Source organism: Micromesistius poutassou (assembly GCF_964030765.1).
Source record: "Micromesistius poutassou genome assembly, chromosome: 14".
In the NCBI taxonomy this organism is placed as follows: domain Eukaryota; kingdom Metazoa; phylum Chordata; class Actinopteri; order Gadiformes; family Gadidae; genus Micromesistius; species Micromesistius poutassou.
In genome coordinates this window covers 7,028,917-7,046,257 of record NC_140284.1, presented here as the reverse complement: position 1 = coordinate 7,046,257, position 17,341 = coordinate 7,028,917, and the positions used below count along the sequence as shown (strand labels likewise).

Below are 17,341 nucleotides of genomic sequence, written 5' to 3'. Positions count from 1 at the left end.
TAAAACATTTACCTGTCCAGCAGTGCCTTTGCAGAGGAACTCAGTACCGGAGCGCAGTGTCAGACAGGCGGGATTTTAATCAGCACAGAGCGCCGCCCGCAGTTTTGGCGCTACCGTAATGATTGTATCAGCAGCGCGATGTCCAGTATTGCTACGGATACCGGTGAATTCTTATGTTTCACATGCAAGTAGACTATAGCGACAACCTTACTTCCCTACCACTCAGTTCAAAAACCATGTCCAGCGTCAGGAAGACATCCAAGACTGCAACACACAACACCTCGTATCATAGGCTTATAGTACAATGTAAATTTATTAATAACAATGTTTTGATTTGGGGATTGATCTTCATATGTAGCAACTTCTTGGTAGTATATCTCACTGAATTGTTTTGCATCACATATAGCCATAGACTAAACAAGGCCAGGGCCTACTGCTATGTGGTTGCTGGTCTAGTATGGGAAATTATAGTTTGTCTTCAAGATGACATGTGAGCATGGAGACCTTTAATCTCTAAAGTCTCTGGATGAAATATATATATATATATATATATATATTTTTTTTTTTAGGACTAGGCAGCCCTACATAAAGAATAGGCTAGCTTCAGTCAAATCTGTGACCATCAAAGGCTAAGTACAATCAGTCCACGATGCATCCACTTTATATCCATAACCCACCATCCAGAATAAACATGCATACAAACATAGGCCTACATTATGAATGAATCATGCAGACAGTTACAATATGGCATTTATTATTACCCCGATGCATGCACAGCGCCCCAAGGAGTATTGTCGTTGCAATAACAGCCAAATAAACGTCTAACAATACACTACACAATTAAGAGGGTTTGAAAAAATAACAACACATGTCCATGCCCTGCCTACACGACATTTGACAATTGATTTGCAATTTAAAAACATGTGTAGATAACAGATCAATGTTTAAATGCAAATCATGACACTGACATTCCATTATATGACTCGGCAGTCGGCACATAGGCCTATTAATTTCAGAAAGCATGCTCATTTGTATTGGATTTAGGTCTATAACGTTGCAATTTTGTATAACGTTACCATTATGAAAGCAATTCAAGTCACAATACAATGTAGGCCTACCAATAATAACACAGATGTTGTTTCATTCATTGTCTTACATGTTCACCTCTGCTTCTGACATGGATTTTCTGGTTCACCTGATAAAGGTAGAGCGCTCTTGACTCAGACACCTTCGGGATAAATAATCATACCCTTTGTGTTGCAGCTACAATGCGAGTTGTTTGTAGCCTGACATCGTGAGACCAATACGCAAATACGTCTCTAGAACATCTCAGTTCATTTTCGATTGCCAAGGGGCGTTATCAACGGGTGCAGACCAGAATGTCGATGGATGACAACAACCAATAAACGTCAGACAAATCCGTGGAATTTTGGTTGTTTATGAAAATGTAGTCATCGAATTAAACCCGCCCATTTATAAACGGTTGTGATTGGCCGGACCTTGGCCAGGCTTGCTAGAAATCTGTCGGAAGGGGAGAGGGCCAGACGCATAATCCCGAGCAAATAAACATGAGAATATTTGTCTGGTCCCCATGCTAGGTGGTTTGTGAAGCCATAGGAACGTACTGAAGTACTGAAGGTTGATGGGCCCTGGGATGGGAAATTAACCTTAATCAATTCATAAAATACTTACTTGTGCCTGAATACTTACTGTGTCTGGTACTTTACTGTCCCAGACAAACACATTACTTAGTGTGTAGTGGGCCTATTACCTCCCATCCACAATCCCATAATTGGCTCTTCACCTATTCGTCTATTATGTTTAAATTGCTTTAATGTCATCTCTTAAAGATCAAGATTAAAAATAGGGCTTTGATTTAAAATTATTAAAAAGAGAAGGAATTGTTTTATTTAGTTATATTATGAGCAATCATAAACATCCATCGTACATTTTTTCAAGGTTAAAATCAAATTTTACAACTTACAAAAAGAGTTATGTAACATGTTGAGGTTCTATGAACAGTTTTTTTTTATCTACACATTTAAAAGGAACATGGCATGTAAATAAATAGGATAACAAACAGCATTAATAATTAGCACCTAAAAGATTATACCAGCAAGAGATTGTCTTATGATAAAAACTAAGGGTAGATATTAGATAAATTATAGCAGATGTATTTGATCCATACAAAATGGATCCCAGATGTCCAAAAATCTGTAACAAATCTTTTGTGCACCAGTCAAAAAGGGATAAATCAGAGAAGGAATTATCATGTCAGGATGCTATTCAAGGGATATGGGGTATGATCAATCAGACAATTTGACACCAACTGTACAAACTGATAAAGCAATAAAAACACATGTTGACAATAAAAAAAAATACAATGCAACCAAATAAATCAGTGTATCACATACATGAAAATAATGGATTGATATTTAAAAAATCTGGTGGGAGCTCTCACAGAAACATAACCTGAGTCATTTGTGTCACTCTCTCAGCAGCTGCACATTGGTGCCATGCTGTTCCGGTTCTGTCCAGCAGAGGGCACTGACAAAGCACCGTAAGAGGACAGGATAGAGAACGGCACAGCACGGCACAGGACTGTGGATTCCTTTACGTCAGAAGAGGGCGGAGCCTCCTCCTCCGCAGCCTCGATCAGGGGAAACGAGCGTGGCTCCCATGGGGATGCGGGCTAAAGGACGGGTACAAAGGGGACAGCACACGCAAACATATCAGATGCAGGCATGTATATGATTTGATACACTTGTGCACACACACACTGAGCACTTTCAAGAGGCATAATTTGAGTTTAATTTGTTAGAAATGCCATAGCCGTCAGTCAACTATGAGTGAGTGAAATGCTTATTTATTTACTTACTACTTGAATTAGATTTAGTTCACATGCCTGTCAATCACATAAACAAAGCGCTTCAGGCTGTACATTTTTCTTGATCTCTTAAAACGATGCTCTTTTCTGCTTTTTCTTTTGACATCTCTCAATTCTTACCTACAGCAGCATTACAGATGTGACGTGTGCCATTTTACTGCTGTTCTTCCAGGTTGTTTGTGTCTGAATAATGTAAGTTTCCAGTATCTTATGTTACATGAAGCAGATTTAATAGATGCTATATAATATGATATATAACATTGATTACTTTAATAAATTATTAATTATAACATTATTACTGTATGTATTCAATATAATCTCATCTCTCGTCTAATTAATTGTGCAATGGACTGTGTGTGTGTGTGTGTGTGTGTGTGTGTACGTGTGTGTGTGTGTGTGTGTGTGTGTGTGTGTGCGTGTGTGTACGTGTGTGTGTACCTGGGTCCCCTGATGTTGTCTTAGGCTAAAGTGCAGGGGTAAACCAGTCGCAAACATACACAACATTCTCTGCAAACAATTGCTTGGAATACAAGACTAAAATAATAAAATAAATAACGTGTAATTATAAAAAGAAAAAATGGAATGGAGTGAAACAAAACCTGTGTGAGTACATTATTAAATAAATACATTTAAAAAGCATTCAATGGATGTTTTTTATTTACCCTTCATTCGATACAATCATGTTAGACAGTAGACACATTGTATATTTTGTCTAGTATTGTTCATTGTCTAGTTTAGCATTTTGTCTAGTAATGTTAAACTCATAGCCCTGCCAAAGAAAATACTTAACAAAACTATTTTAAGTGGTTTCCATAGAAGCACCATGACATCTCGCTGTTTTAAGAGCCCCAACAGGTTGAAATTCATATAAATAGGTATGGGTCCTGTTCCCATAGCAGTGTATGAATAATATTAATAATTTATTCAACAAACCACTATTCACACGCACACACACACACACACACACACACACACACACACACACACACACACACACACACACACACACACACACACACACAAACCTTTTAATTTCATGGTTAGATGGAGAAGCCTTTGGAATTGCTAATTCATGTTCCATCTCTGCTGTCAGTCTGTATCAAAATTGTATAGGTCTTTATACAATTTTGTAGTAAATGAAAGGCTTCAACTGTAGAAGAAGAGTATGCCACTTAGTGCACATAGAAAAGCTGCAAGTTTAAGTTTGAGTTATCCTAACTTAAATAGGGAAGAAGGACCACGTCTATTACTCAACAATCCCTTCATTTTCCAGGTCCAGAAGGGGGATCAATACAGCGAGCCCAAGATATCCACTCAGAGCTCCAAGCCAAAATAATTAATCGCACCCGACAGACTCAAAGAGCTGCACGATGGCTAGGAAAGGCCTCCTCCAATCACGAGCGAGAGATGAGCCCATAGCCATGCCGACACACTGCTCTCTTGAATGAGCAGTCCACGCCACACCGTGGTGTTATACTTTAAGTGTACCAGAAGCGTAACCCTGAGCTTGGAATTAGAAACTATTAAATATGTTATCTTACAAGCGGGTAGTTTCGTGAGCTCTTGAGTTTACGTTATAAGGTTATAAAACTTATAAAAAGTTATAAGGTCTTACCATAAGCTTATCCTCCGTGCCTGGATGCTCATCCATTTCTAGCAAGGCGGGGCTTGTCTCCATGGAACTCTCCTCCTCTCCCGAGCTGCAAGGCCACTCCCCTCCAGCTGGCCTATGGGTCCAAAACCAAGTGTCACAAAATTCTTGTTGAGTCCTTATTGAAACACAGCACCCCAGAAGCAACTCCTGGAGTTGACGACACATCCGAAGAGTTGTGTGTTCTTCGGATGGTGTTTGAACCCGGACACGACGGCGCTGGCGTCTCCCGACATCCCGACGTCTCTCTCACACCTTTCACACATGGCATAGCAATGCTGGAACATGGGCCAAGAGACCAGCAGAGGGCGGTAGTCCAACACTGAGAGGAGCTCCCTTATTTCGGAACCGGTCCCGTTTCCAGAAATGATTTGGAAAGGGCAGCTTGCTTGAAGAAGCTGTATTGATATATTGTTATCAGCTCACACAAAAGCCGTGGCTCATTAAGATAAGCGTCACAGATTCAAATACATCCTCAGCGGGGTCTTGGGATTGGTTGGCTTATGGACTCCAGCTGCAATAAAACTGAGGGGGCTGTCCAAAAAGAGGGAGCTTGTTTGCAAGCATAAGCAGCTGTATTGATATTACTATCAGCCCTATCACCCGATAAGTATTGGCGCTTTAAGATAAACTTAATGGATTCTTGTGCATATGCGCGTGCGTGTGTGTACCGAGTGCTGCGTTGTCGGTATCGCCTTCTTCCCCTGGAGGACCAGCGCAGCATCTCTCTCTGCTCAGGCTCCAGGTGTCTCTGGAGGAACGCCTCTTCTGTCACTACCTCTACCTGCCACTCACACACACACACACACACACACTGTGTATACAAAACAACTCATAGTTCGAAAGACAAAAACACATACACGCAAAGACACACACACACACACACACACACACACACACATAAGACAAACAAAGACACAAAACAGACACACAAAACTGCCAGCATCTAGAGGGATATCATCATACCTCCTCTTCCTCTTCATCTCCTCTCATTTCCTGTGATGTCTGCATGCTAACTAGCCTCCAGCTGGAGAAACACAAGGTAGGTGAATGAGTTAACAGCAGCTGTGTGTTCCATGCCCAGCTCCGATAAGCGCTAACTATAAAATTCACTATAGCTGTAGTATTGAAAATAAATGCACAGCTATTCATTGTATTCTGTCAGTATTACCAAGAATAACATCTCTAAAAGCTGTAAACATATATAAAAAGCTGATGTGCAGAATATAAAATTACCGTTCTATTTCATATAGAAGATAATATAATCATAGATCAATAATACAAAAGCATATTTACATCTAGATAATTTTTCTTTTCATTTAACATTGACATTGACACTTTTTTTATAGATACAGGTCCTTAAGGATGATAACACACACAGACCTGCACAAACTACCTGGGTGTGAGGATGTGTTTGTGCTGTTTCGTCTCCACCTTGGCACCGGGGGAAAGAGACATGGGGATGATGTTGTCCAGGCCATACAAAGTCTCCCCCTTTCGTCTGTGGACAGGCCCCTGAGATGGGGGAATTAATGAGACATTAAACACGTACGTACCAGTGTTTTCCTTAGCCAGCATTTAACAGCCATTGGCCGAGTTAATATAAATCTTGACGGGCAGGTCTTGGCAGGTAATTATTTTTTGTGTTGTTTTATTATTTGTTATAATTAGGGACACTAATGGTTTATTGCAATACAAAAATGTAATACCATTAAAATCTATTTTTTTATGAGCACACATTGACTTCTACTGCTCTCCTGGGACACACTTGCTTAAATACTTAAATACTTAATCAAAGTGGGTGGTAAATAAGGTTTGATTAGGTATTGTTGTGTATGTGTGAGGATTTACCTGTGAGGCCAGCCTGCGTGTGTGTTTTGGATATTCTGCATAGGTCTTTTCCAAAAGCTCAGAGATTTCATGATGATCACAGAGCAGGTCAGACATGCGCTCATCATCTACACATGTACACACACACACACACACACACACACATATATATATCAGATTTTCTATGCACTATGTTACAATAAAGAAACCTTTACCTTGAGAAAAAAACACAAATAACTTCACAAAATAACAATTAAAATGAGACTGGGGTGATGTGGGATAACAGCAGTTTTAAAGGTCAATTGCTTTTTTGTCGAAGGTGTTGATGACATTGTGAATAAAGGAAATGTTCTCTGTGTGTGCTTAAAGCTGGAGGTGTCTCAGAGGGGGTGTGAGCTTACCACTGTGGTGCGGGCCATCCCAGCCCAGGGTGGGATCGCAGGGCTCAGCGCCGTCGACCTCCATGGGTCTTAGGGCCCATCTCTCCCCTGAAGGGGCCCTCTGGAGGTGGCCGCAGAAAGGAGAGTCTAAGGTGAGAGGGGAGAAGGGAGAGGTCAAGTTGAGGTGGAGGTGAGGGGGTTAAGAGAGAGAGAGGAACAACACAATGAGCAAGTCCAAAAAGTAGATGAGGAAAGAGCATGGCATTAAAGCCAGAAAAAATCCCAAACTAAATCAAAAGTGCAAGGACAACTTTTATGTTGTGTGTCATCAGTGTGTGTGGGGAGGAGAATGAGGTGCAGCAGAAGTTATGGAATAAGACTGCATGTGCAAATTTTATTCAAATGGATGCCCTTCACCGGCAATAGGTGCTTTCAAAACAACTGTTTATAATTCTTTATAAGTCTTATTACAGTTGGTGCACGGTTAGTGTCATGTAAATATGTCTGTCGTACAAATCACAGGCCTTAAAGCTGTTGCAAGATCAGAGATTAAAGTGCTTCAAACTATTCTGATCCGTTTCACATTTATAAAAAAAAACAAAAGTCTGCCTTTAATTTGAACCTGAGCAATAAGGAGACTTCATTTTCTCATGGAGGGGCAACATATATATATTTTAAAAGAAATGTCTTGATCAATGCCTTTTGTTCTCCCTTTTTTTCTTGTATTCTTTCCTTGTATAAAGCAGAGAAGTTCCAGTACCAGAGGAGCAAGACGACGCAGGGGGAGGTTTGGAATGGGACGTCCCACAAGTCAGGGATCCTCCAGGGCTGGTGGTGAGGGGACCTGTAGGCTCGGCGCACTGGGCCACAGGCTCCCAGGAGGAAGAGTATGGGGGGCTGGTGCTCTGACCGTCCTAGAGGGAGATGCAAAATACGGTAACGGCCACAGGGAAATATATCATACATAGTACATATTGCATTCTACTTGTATATACAAAGTAGAAGTGTTCATTGTCATTATTTGTTTTGTTAATTTATTAATTAATGACAGTATATATGCATATTATTGTGAGGCTTTCATCCAAACCAAGTTTAAATGTAACTGGACAAAGTGCAGAGTAGCAATAGGAAACAACAATCTTTGTATAATTATTATAGATTCAAAATACAGCAAATGCTCTTACAAAAAAAACAAATAGTCAGACGAAAAGGCAAGAAGGCAAAAAAAGAAACACGCATGACGATATGTTGCTGTGGTGTGGTGATAAAATATATAAATGACAATTATTTTGTGTAAATTATTTAATGCAAAATGGTTGACGGTTGTAAATTCTATCGGGAGGAGGGCAAAAAAGTTTAAATATTTGAACCCGGCCTCACTTAATTTAACCATGCTGCTCTCGTCCTCTAAGGCGATATTGGGTTTGCCGTCTACCGTCCGCCTGAGGCCATGTAAACACAGCATAGGACAGGCATGGTGGCCACACACGATCTACGCTACCTGCAGAGTGCTGGGGCGGGGCTCTTCCATGGTGAACAGCCTGTGTTTGTGGTAGGTGAGCAGAGGCCTTGTCCGGGCGCAGCGGCCCTTCAGGGGAGGCCGATGCCTCCCCTGGATACTCAGCCTCCTGCACTTGTCCTCTGCTCCCTGGTGGCTGCAGTACACCACAAGAGGATGGAAGAAAATAAATACTTTAGATCTATGAGTACTAAAAACTTGATTTCAAATGTCCACATGATAGCTCTGCTTTATGTTGAAAAATAAGGCAGGTTTCTTTTTTCATAAGAATTACTAAAGAAACGACTATATGTCGCACAAGCATTGGAGAACATTAGAATCACTGCACTACTAGATCAAACAGCCTTCACTTTCGACTCTCATTCCAAGTGAAGGGCAAATATAAGCAAACTAGGCTGGGCTGTTGAATGTATCTCAGAATGTCTTGAGAGTAAACGTGGAGTGAACATCTCTTGGGCTGTTGCTAACCCAGTGGATGAGTCAGCTTGGCTGTAGCAAATATCAAAACAAACAGTTCTGATGACCTGGCAAGCCCCCAATAGGTCCAGCTGTGGAATGCACGGCTCTGAACTATGCTAACACAAGTTCAATAAAACCAACAAGCAGACAAATGGCTGGACAGATGGCTAAATAACTTTAGATAGATTAGAAAAATTTACTAGATGTTTAGTAAATATGGACAATTTTAAAATCGATTCTCCATTCCACTTCATTGAACTGATGTGTTTTAGTAGTAATCATATGTTGCAAAAATTTGATGAGGTCAAATGGATGGAATTTGACCTTTGTGCGCCCCCCTTCTCCGCCATTGAGAAGTGTTGCATTCATTCCCCTGTGGTGGAGCTATCACATCTCAATAACAGAGAGACAGAGGGGGGAGCAGAGAGGGAGGGAGTGTTTTCTAGGGTTGCTTATTTTCAAATTCAAAGAAATGTAAAGAAAGACTGTTTGAACCTGTAGGCTGTCTTGGTGACACCCATCTCCGTATGGGGTGCTTTGGAGAGGGGTGACGAGTAGGGTGACAGGCTGGTGACAATTCGGCTGAGCTGGGCACTCTGCAGTTGATCACAACAATACATTACACTCACAATACAATTACAGACGTACTTTCCATTACTAAGATGCCTTATTTATATTACTTGACATCATAGCCTCTTAATGCTCTTTTTCAAAGAAAACATATTTGTAATATTTCCATTTCATGTGAAACTGATCATTTCCATATTCGCCTGCCATTGCAAAGGCAATTATAGCAACTCAAATCAGCAGGTTGAGAGCCCTAACTAGGGAAGCTGATGAGAGATCTGTGTGCCACGCATAAAATGCCAAGCAGTTGTTCATTGGTCCAACGGCCAAAAAGTAAAAGCTGAGTACAGAAATCATACAGCGAAGGCTTGAACAGACAAGCTTTTTGAAACAATGAGCATCCTGATAATTCCCGTTCCCTCCCTTACCTACCCCTTACCTGTCTTTCTATGTTGTGTCCCCTCCTGCACCTGCCCCTTACCTGAATTTGATGCGATGTCCCCTCCCTTACCTGCCCCTCACCTGTCTTTCTATGTTGCGCAGCAGACACGTTGGGCTACTGTGTTCATAGTCGGCGTCCCAAGGCAGCTCTCCGCCCCTGACCCTGGCCGTGCAGGACGGTTCCAATGTCTCTTTCAGCAGGGTCTGTTGTATCTGTCGTTGTTCTGTCAGCGACTGGGAATCTCCAAGCACCACACCGACCTGGGACACACATAGTGAAACACAGGCACACACAGTAACACAGGCGTGCGCGCACACACACACACACACACACACACACACACACACAGACACTCATGTTGTATATAGATATACAATTCCTGACTCCTGACAGATTCTGCTAGGGAAATCTCATGGTTTAAAATGCAAAAAAACACTCTTTTAAGAGCTAATAGTGATCATAGTTAAATACATTTACAAAGCTCTTTCCAAGGCACTCAAACCGTTACATATTGAGTTCAGTCTTGGCGCACATCTCCTGTTTAGGAACCAAGTCAAGGCGTAGTTCATTTCTACCTTACATTGTCCAGGTTTTGCCTCCCTGTAACTTGAACAACCAACTCCCATGCTCCTACATGTTGTTCATCCCCTAGAGAGACTATACCTTGGTGGAGTGGAAGTGCTTGAGGAGCTCCACAAGATGCTGGATCCTGCCCTCCAACTCAGCCAGACGCAGCACGAGCCAGCTCCATCTGCTGCCCATCTCTGCCCGATCCCCCAGCCACTTCAACTCATTTCTGGTAGGAGAGGCAGGTAAGATCTTCTGGTTGTCTCTTCTCCTTTTGCTGCTGTTTGTCCATATCATGACACAAGGTGGTGGGGAACAGAGGTAGTGTCACACACACACACACACACACACACACACACACACATACGCGCACACACACACACACACACACACACACACACACACACACACACACACACACACACACACACACACACACACACACACACACACACACACACACACACACACACACAAAGATCAAACCTTTTTTCACCCATTAATATGGTGGGAGCTTTGTGTTCATAGCCCTAAAGCTACTTAACAGCCACAAAAAGTCCCCTCCCTCTCTGCTCCCTTGTTATGTTTCTGTGCCATTTAGAAGGGTTGCATTTAACACATCTGTGATTGACAGTGAGGATGGATTCCAATATGGTGATCAGCGTGAACCCAGGGCTTGGTGTGCTGTGCACAGTGCATCGATATGAACAAGCACAGGCTGATATGAACAAGCACAGGCTGATATGAACAAGCACAGGCTGATATGAACAAGCACAGTGCTGATATGAAGACGGGAGAGGTTTTAGTGTGATCACAGATTTCAGTAAGGGTTTGGTGCTTAACAGAAATGGTCTCATACAATGGTATAACAATGTCACATAAGGAGAAACAGTTTAACAGTCAATCATTTGTAGCCATCTCATCTTCTGTATTTCATAAAATGGTGCTTTGGTTCTACACAGTCAAATATGTGGGCTACTTATTATTAGTAAGTCACTTTATGTGTTACTTTTTCTAATTATGCTTCCTACATTTAGTTTTACAGCATCATCTTGAGTTTTTAATTATTCTATGTATGCATTTGTGTGAATATACGTGTGTGTGTGTGTGTGTGTGTGTGTGTGTGTGTGTGTGCGTGTGTGTGTGTGTGTGCGTGCGCGCATGTGCCAAGGTCCTAAAAGCACTACTATGGTAACCGTGGCTCTTTCAGAAGCCAGCAGCTCCCCCAGACACACTTCAAACAGCCATGTGACAAAAAGAGAAAGGGTAGGCTTGGCTGAGCCAACCGTCAAGGGGGGGGCTACAATCGTCAGGTTTGTTTGGTCACTGTGAGCTCAATTCACTGAAGAGAGATAGGGCATTGTGCAGCCACCTGACTGCCAGAGACAGCCTGATTCAGTCCTTTATCTGTCAACAGAACAGATATTTGTAACTTCGGGTCTAAATAATATGAATGTATGATCGTTATTCTCTAGGCTTGTAATAACCAATTCTTTCCTTGTGGCTCAGTTAACAGTGCAGAACCGCTTTTACACCCACAGTAATCAAAATCAAATATATCGCTCTGCTTAGGTATTGTGCAACAAACTTGACATGATTTGGCTTAAGAAGATGAAGTCAAGTAATTCCTCAAAAATAAATGAATGTGGAAGGGGGGGTTTTAAGAGCACAGTAGCCGGAATGTGAGTTTTGTTGTGAACTGTCCTCCTATAATCCCCCTCACCCACAGACCCTCATCCACATTCTGACTTGGTTCAATCTGTTGTCTGTCTCTATGGTTTCTCCAACGATCCCAGCTGGCTAAGCCCGCCATGCATCAATAAATCTCCCGGACAGTGAGAACATAAAACAACACTCTAATAAACTTCCACAGATTGTGTGTGTGTGTGGGGGGGCGGGTTGAATGCCACATGTGACCAATAGATAGTAAAATAGTAGTAAAATGTATGATTTCGAAACAATCTCGAACTCAAAATGTACGAATGTTTCGGTCATTTTACAACAAATCAGTGAAAGTAAATTATATGAAAAGTTTGTATTCAAAATATCGCAAAGCTTTATGCGAGTAGCTCTATAGACATACTCACCGCTGCAGCAGGGGCCGCCCTTCATCCACATAAAGGTCATCGTCGTCGTCGTCCGAGCTGCTGCTGCTGGCCGTGGCCTCCGAGTCCAAGGAAAACCCTGGGCAGAAACTCTGCAGCACGGCCTTGTTGCACATGCCCATCTCGCATGGCCCGACTGCTGCAGGAAACAGGGTGTCAGAGGTCTCCTGGGCCTCCAGCCGGGAGCTGGGAGGCGGCGTGTGTAACTGGCTGGCGTGTAACATGTGAAGAGCCTGGGGTCTCCTCTGGAGCTGATGGGCCCGGCCCTCCAAGTCTGTCTGTCTGACGAGCTGTGACAAGCAATGCTCCCTCCTCACGGCCAAGTGTTTCTGCACGCATGCATGTCAAAGTTAAAGCTACATTAGTCTGAATCTTAACATTAGTACAATTACACCTTAAAATAAAGTGTTTTTGTTGGGTAGAATAGGATCAAATGAATACAATAAACACAATCAGATTCCTGTTTAAGTTAAATATTTTGTATGCTTAGAAACCTGTAACATATTTTTTTTATATTTAGGACAATGCAATACTCTAGGAGGAAAATTAACACTAAAAGGTCATGTAGGTAACATTTAACAGCTATAATTTGAGTGTTATTTGTTGCCATGCATGCCATCCATTTGCTTTTAGGGAGTGAAATTCTCTGTAAAATGTGTATTCCGGTTAAGTGCATTCATGCCTCTGCATGAGACAATTTAGATTTTAGACTGCTCAAGGCTCATTCCTGACCAATCAGGAAATCTCTTGAACCCTATATTTGCTACTCTCAAATCTTACCTAAAACTACTTTAACCACTGCACATTTTTTATAGCACCTGTTGAATCCCTGCTGTCTTCTCCAGTATCACAGGCGGACCAAGCACCACACTGCAATGCTGAGTCCACTCTGGACCAGAGGAGTGGAGGCCCAAAGTCACCCCTCCCTCCGGCGAGGGAGTATGGGTTCGGTGAGTTTCAAAACACACATCTGGCTCACAATTCTGTGAAGCTCCACCATGTCTGTGGGGTTTCAAACTGCTCCCTTGTCTTTCCCCACTATCATCAACAGACATGAAGATGGTGTCCAGTGCGCTTGGCTGCATATCCGTGGCCAATTGCTGCGGATCTCTTGGGCTTTTGTGGCTGGAAAGAATGTTGAAAAGGGAGCATGGGCTGGGCAGGAACATTGGCTTAGCCTGATCAGTAGACGACTGGAGTTGAAATTGAGGTAAATCGACGTTGTCCGAGAACTCCAGAAGACCACCAGGAAGGCAGGAGTGCAGGAAAGGTAAAAAAGAAGGGCTCAGCCACAACTTCTGGGGGTAGTCGTCTTCTGCCATCGTCCTTTGGGGATCCAGCTCGATGTCCAGTATATCTCTGCCTTGGTGGACTCCATGGCCATTGGGTGGGGACAGGTGGACTCTGTGGTCGTTGGGTGAGGACAGGTGGACTCCATGGTCGTTGGGTGGGGACAGGTGGACTCCATGGCTGTTAGGTGGGGACAGGTGGACTCCATGGTCGTTGGATGAGGACAGGTGGACTCCATGGTCGTTTGATGAGGACAGGTGGACTCCATGGTCGTTTTTGGTTATTTTTGTTAGGGCTGGAGCCATTGTTATCCCTTGGTATAGCAAAATAAAAATAATAAAAACAGAACTGTATTTTATTTCACATTTGGGGACCAAATAGTTCTGTTGAACGTTAAACGAATATCGTTAGACAAACAGGCGTGTGCACGTGTTAGAAAGCCGTTAGTGTTTTAACTGTTAACTATGCGCTTGTTTTGCGATAGACGGCAAATAACTAGTAATAAAGATGCATAAAATATAACTAGTTAAATAGACGAAGGCCTATGCAACGGAGCAAGCACTTCTTCATAATAGAAGTGTCTGTTTTTCTTTCTCTCAGTCAGTGAATAGGATCGGTGTTGGTTAGCTCGATTAGTTTGATCATTAGCTACTCATCATAGCCCTACTAGGCTAACGGTACCTTGTCAACCGAAGCAGAAGATCAGAGAGTTGTACTCACCCGACCAAAGTCCCAGAAAAAGGCCTGCTCGTTTTCTGTTTTCAATCCTCCCTAACCTTCATGGTTATGGTCCCCGACATCAGAACTGTTTTGATTCGCTGCATGGCGCATCAACTCAACTCAACAAATCGAGCACCACTTTCCTCACCAAGTGCCGTTGACGGGGCAGTGAGTAACAGAGCCCGCTCGACTCCTGAGCTGGAAGCGCGCTCAGACGCCGCCTTCAGAGGGGCGCTCAGACACCGCCTTCAGAGGGGCGTGGGGTGGGTCTATGTCAGCTGTGGCTGAGCGATTGAAAATGATAATAATACAAATCATCATATTAAGTGCTAATGAATTTCCAGTCTAGAGTAATGAAACTCAAAATTATTTTAGTAATATATAATAACACATAATAATAGATTGAGATTATATTAAGGGGTGCTTAATTATAATGCTAATAATAATGGGCAGTGTTATTATTATTTAGATTATTATTATTATTATTATTATTATTATTATTATTATTATTAGCATTATAATTATAATTAAGCACCCCTTAATATAATCTCAGCACCTGTAAAATAGATTATTTTAAATTATTTTTTATCAATATTATTTTCATTTTTGTTTAGCGCTCCAACGTTACAGGTTCAAAAGGCTTTATAACGTTTAGCAGTTTATATCCATTGTAGGAGCCATATGGGTCATTAGAGGCACAGGGTTGCATAGGTTAATAGCCTGGAACATGAAGAGGTGGGCACAGGTAGAGGGAGCACATACAGTTCTCACCAGACCAAGAACAGTAACAAACTACAACTGGAAGAAATAGAAAACTTTCTCTTTGTTTCAACAACTTCAATAAACACAAAACTAACTGGAATATATTTTGCGTCTGCATAAGATCACTCCATCCTACCCATGCAAACAGCAAAAAGGGACTTTTGAATGAGTAAAATTGCCAGTATATCAAGTATTCTTAATAAATTCATGATGATACACACTCCGGTACAGTAGGTGGCGGCATTGTACCTTTTGTTCGCCAGTAAAACAAAAGGTGAAGAAGTATACTGAATTTCATAGACCAGATGAAAAGTAGATTGAAACCTGAGCAAATAAAATTGGTCAAATGGGTTGTTTTTACTCTGAAAGTATCTGATTATAGTTCCATGATGTGGATAGTGTCAAAGGACGTAAGCAGTGTTAGTTAGCTATGGCATTATCACCTGTTGCAGGCTGCTCGTACACTTGACACCAGCTAACTGATGTACACTTTTTGTGTTCCATGTTTTATACTGTTCATAATCTCTGTGTTCTCCTTGCCCAAGGATCACCAACCCCGTACCTGCCTGCCATCCACCCTATGTGCTCATCTACCTGCCTACCTGCCAGTAGCCCTGTCTGCCTGTAATCCATCCTTGCCTGTTCACCTCCTGTTTATTCCCTACTGCTCTCATCCTCCCTAGAATAAACCTCTGGTTTAATTCAACCTCCGTTGTCTGCGCTTGGGTTCCTCCCGTTCAATCATAACACACAGCAGTGGCAACTCCAGTGCTATGGTAGGCAGTGATGTCAACTTATTACCAGGAGGCCTTGGATCCTTTGATCTCTTCCAGACATGAACTGCCCTTTCCCTAAAGAGAGTCTGGCCGACCACAAGGTTTGCAGTGGTGCTTGAAATGTACTGGCTGATGATGGTGTGGTTGATGTACGGATCATAGAAGATGTATGGTGGGCTATAATAGTACAGCATAATCACCATATACCCAATAGTACAGAGGAAGCAGAGCACCCCTTGAAGGATGCCTGTGACGGTGACTCTGATCTGACTGTGAAGCCGTAGGTTTCAGGAGAGGGATCCATCGCTCGCTGCAAGGCTTTTCATGTGTTTGTTCAGGTAGTGGGCCGTGGCGAAGCTGAAGAACATCATAAGGCATAGGCAGAACAATATGTAGGCAGGTTTGAAAAAATGAATCAAGGTACCATTGTATCATTGGTAACGTGAGGCTGTAACATTGTCACTCCTAGCCGTGAACTTGACCAACGTTTGGAACAAAACATCAACCATAAATATCAACTTGTCAAAAAACAGCAGGATGTAGATGACGGATCTGATGTTCTTCTTTACCCTAAAAGTATAGGTCTTGCTGGGTCGGGACCATCATGACGTAGTAGTAAAACGTCAGCCAGTGTGTGTGTGCAAATATATAAATTAAGACCTATATGGTTTTATGGCCAGGAGAGGTAAGCGAGACAAGTATGGGTAACCTATGGTCAATCATGCCTCGTTGCCACACTCATTGCCACACACAGTGTTCCATGTAAGTCCCCATGTAAATAAGTGAGCAAACCTGAGTAAAGTCAAATTGGCGGAGATGGACATCTAATGCAAATCCAGACTAATCCATGTTGACCAGCAAACAGCGGGTCAAGTTTCCTTTAGCCAGGCATAGGTCAGAATTGCACAATGCAGAATGTAATATAGAGAGAGGATATGTCATGTTGGGCAAGGAGTGAACCCAATTACATATACTTACTCATCTACAATTCTTTGAGCTTGCAGATTTCAACTCAATGCATGTTATCTTGTCTGAGAACAACTGCTCCTTGGCATGTCGGACCGTGTTGGTGGAACTCCCTCTCACACAACCTCTTCTGCATCATCTGTTTGACCAGATGATGTGCTTGGCACAGGAGTGTACTCTTCATCAGAGCCAACAATGCTCTCCTCATGGAAGCTCAAACATGCAAAACAATGGAATACAACATGTTATGAATCCAATAGGGCCAGTACATCAGAATGCAACATGTTTTTTTGTTGTTGTTGATGCGCAGCCATTTTGAGAGGGATCAAAAGAGATGAATCTTGAATAAATGTAAATTTGCTGTAGCATAGGCTAATGAGTATTGCTCATTAGCCTAGGCTAGGCTAATGAGTATTGCTC

The 17,341-nt window shown here is 42.2% G+C and overlaps 1 protein-coding gene across 1 annotated transcript; it reads right to left on the bottom strand.

Annotated features, from left to right (window-relative positions):
- Nucleotides 1–2,186: 2,186 nt before the first annotated feature.
- kansl1l (KAT8 regulatory NSL complex subunit 1-like) lies at nt 2,187–14,553 on the bottom strand. Its single transcript, XM_084478910.1, has 15 exons — nt 14,418–14,553; nt 13,226–14,010; nt 12,390–12,736; nt 10,399–10,582; nt 9,816–9,995; nt 9,222–9,322; nt 8,250–8,403; nt 7,509–7,662; nt 6,770–6,895; nt 6,390–6,511; nt 5,935–6,053; nt 5,505–5,565; nt 5,210–5,322; nt 4,503–4,614; nt 2,187–2,692 (listed from the first exon to the last, which is right to left on the bottom strand). The coding sequence occupies exons 2-15, from the start codon at nt 14,000–14,002 to the stop codon at nt 2,495–2,497; spliced, it is 2,748 nt and encodes a 915-aa protein (XP_084335036.1). The 5' UTR covers nt 14,003–14,010; nt 14,418–14,553; the 3' UTR covers nt 2,187–2,494.
- Between the last annotated feature and the right edge of the window lie 2,788 nt (nt 14,554–17,341).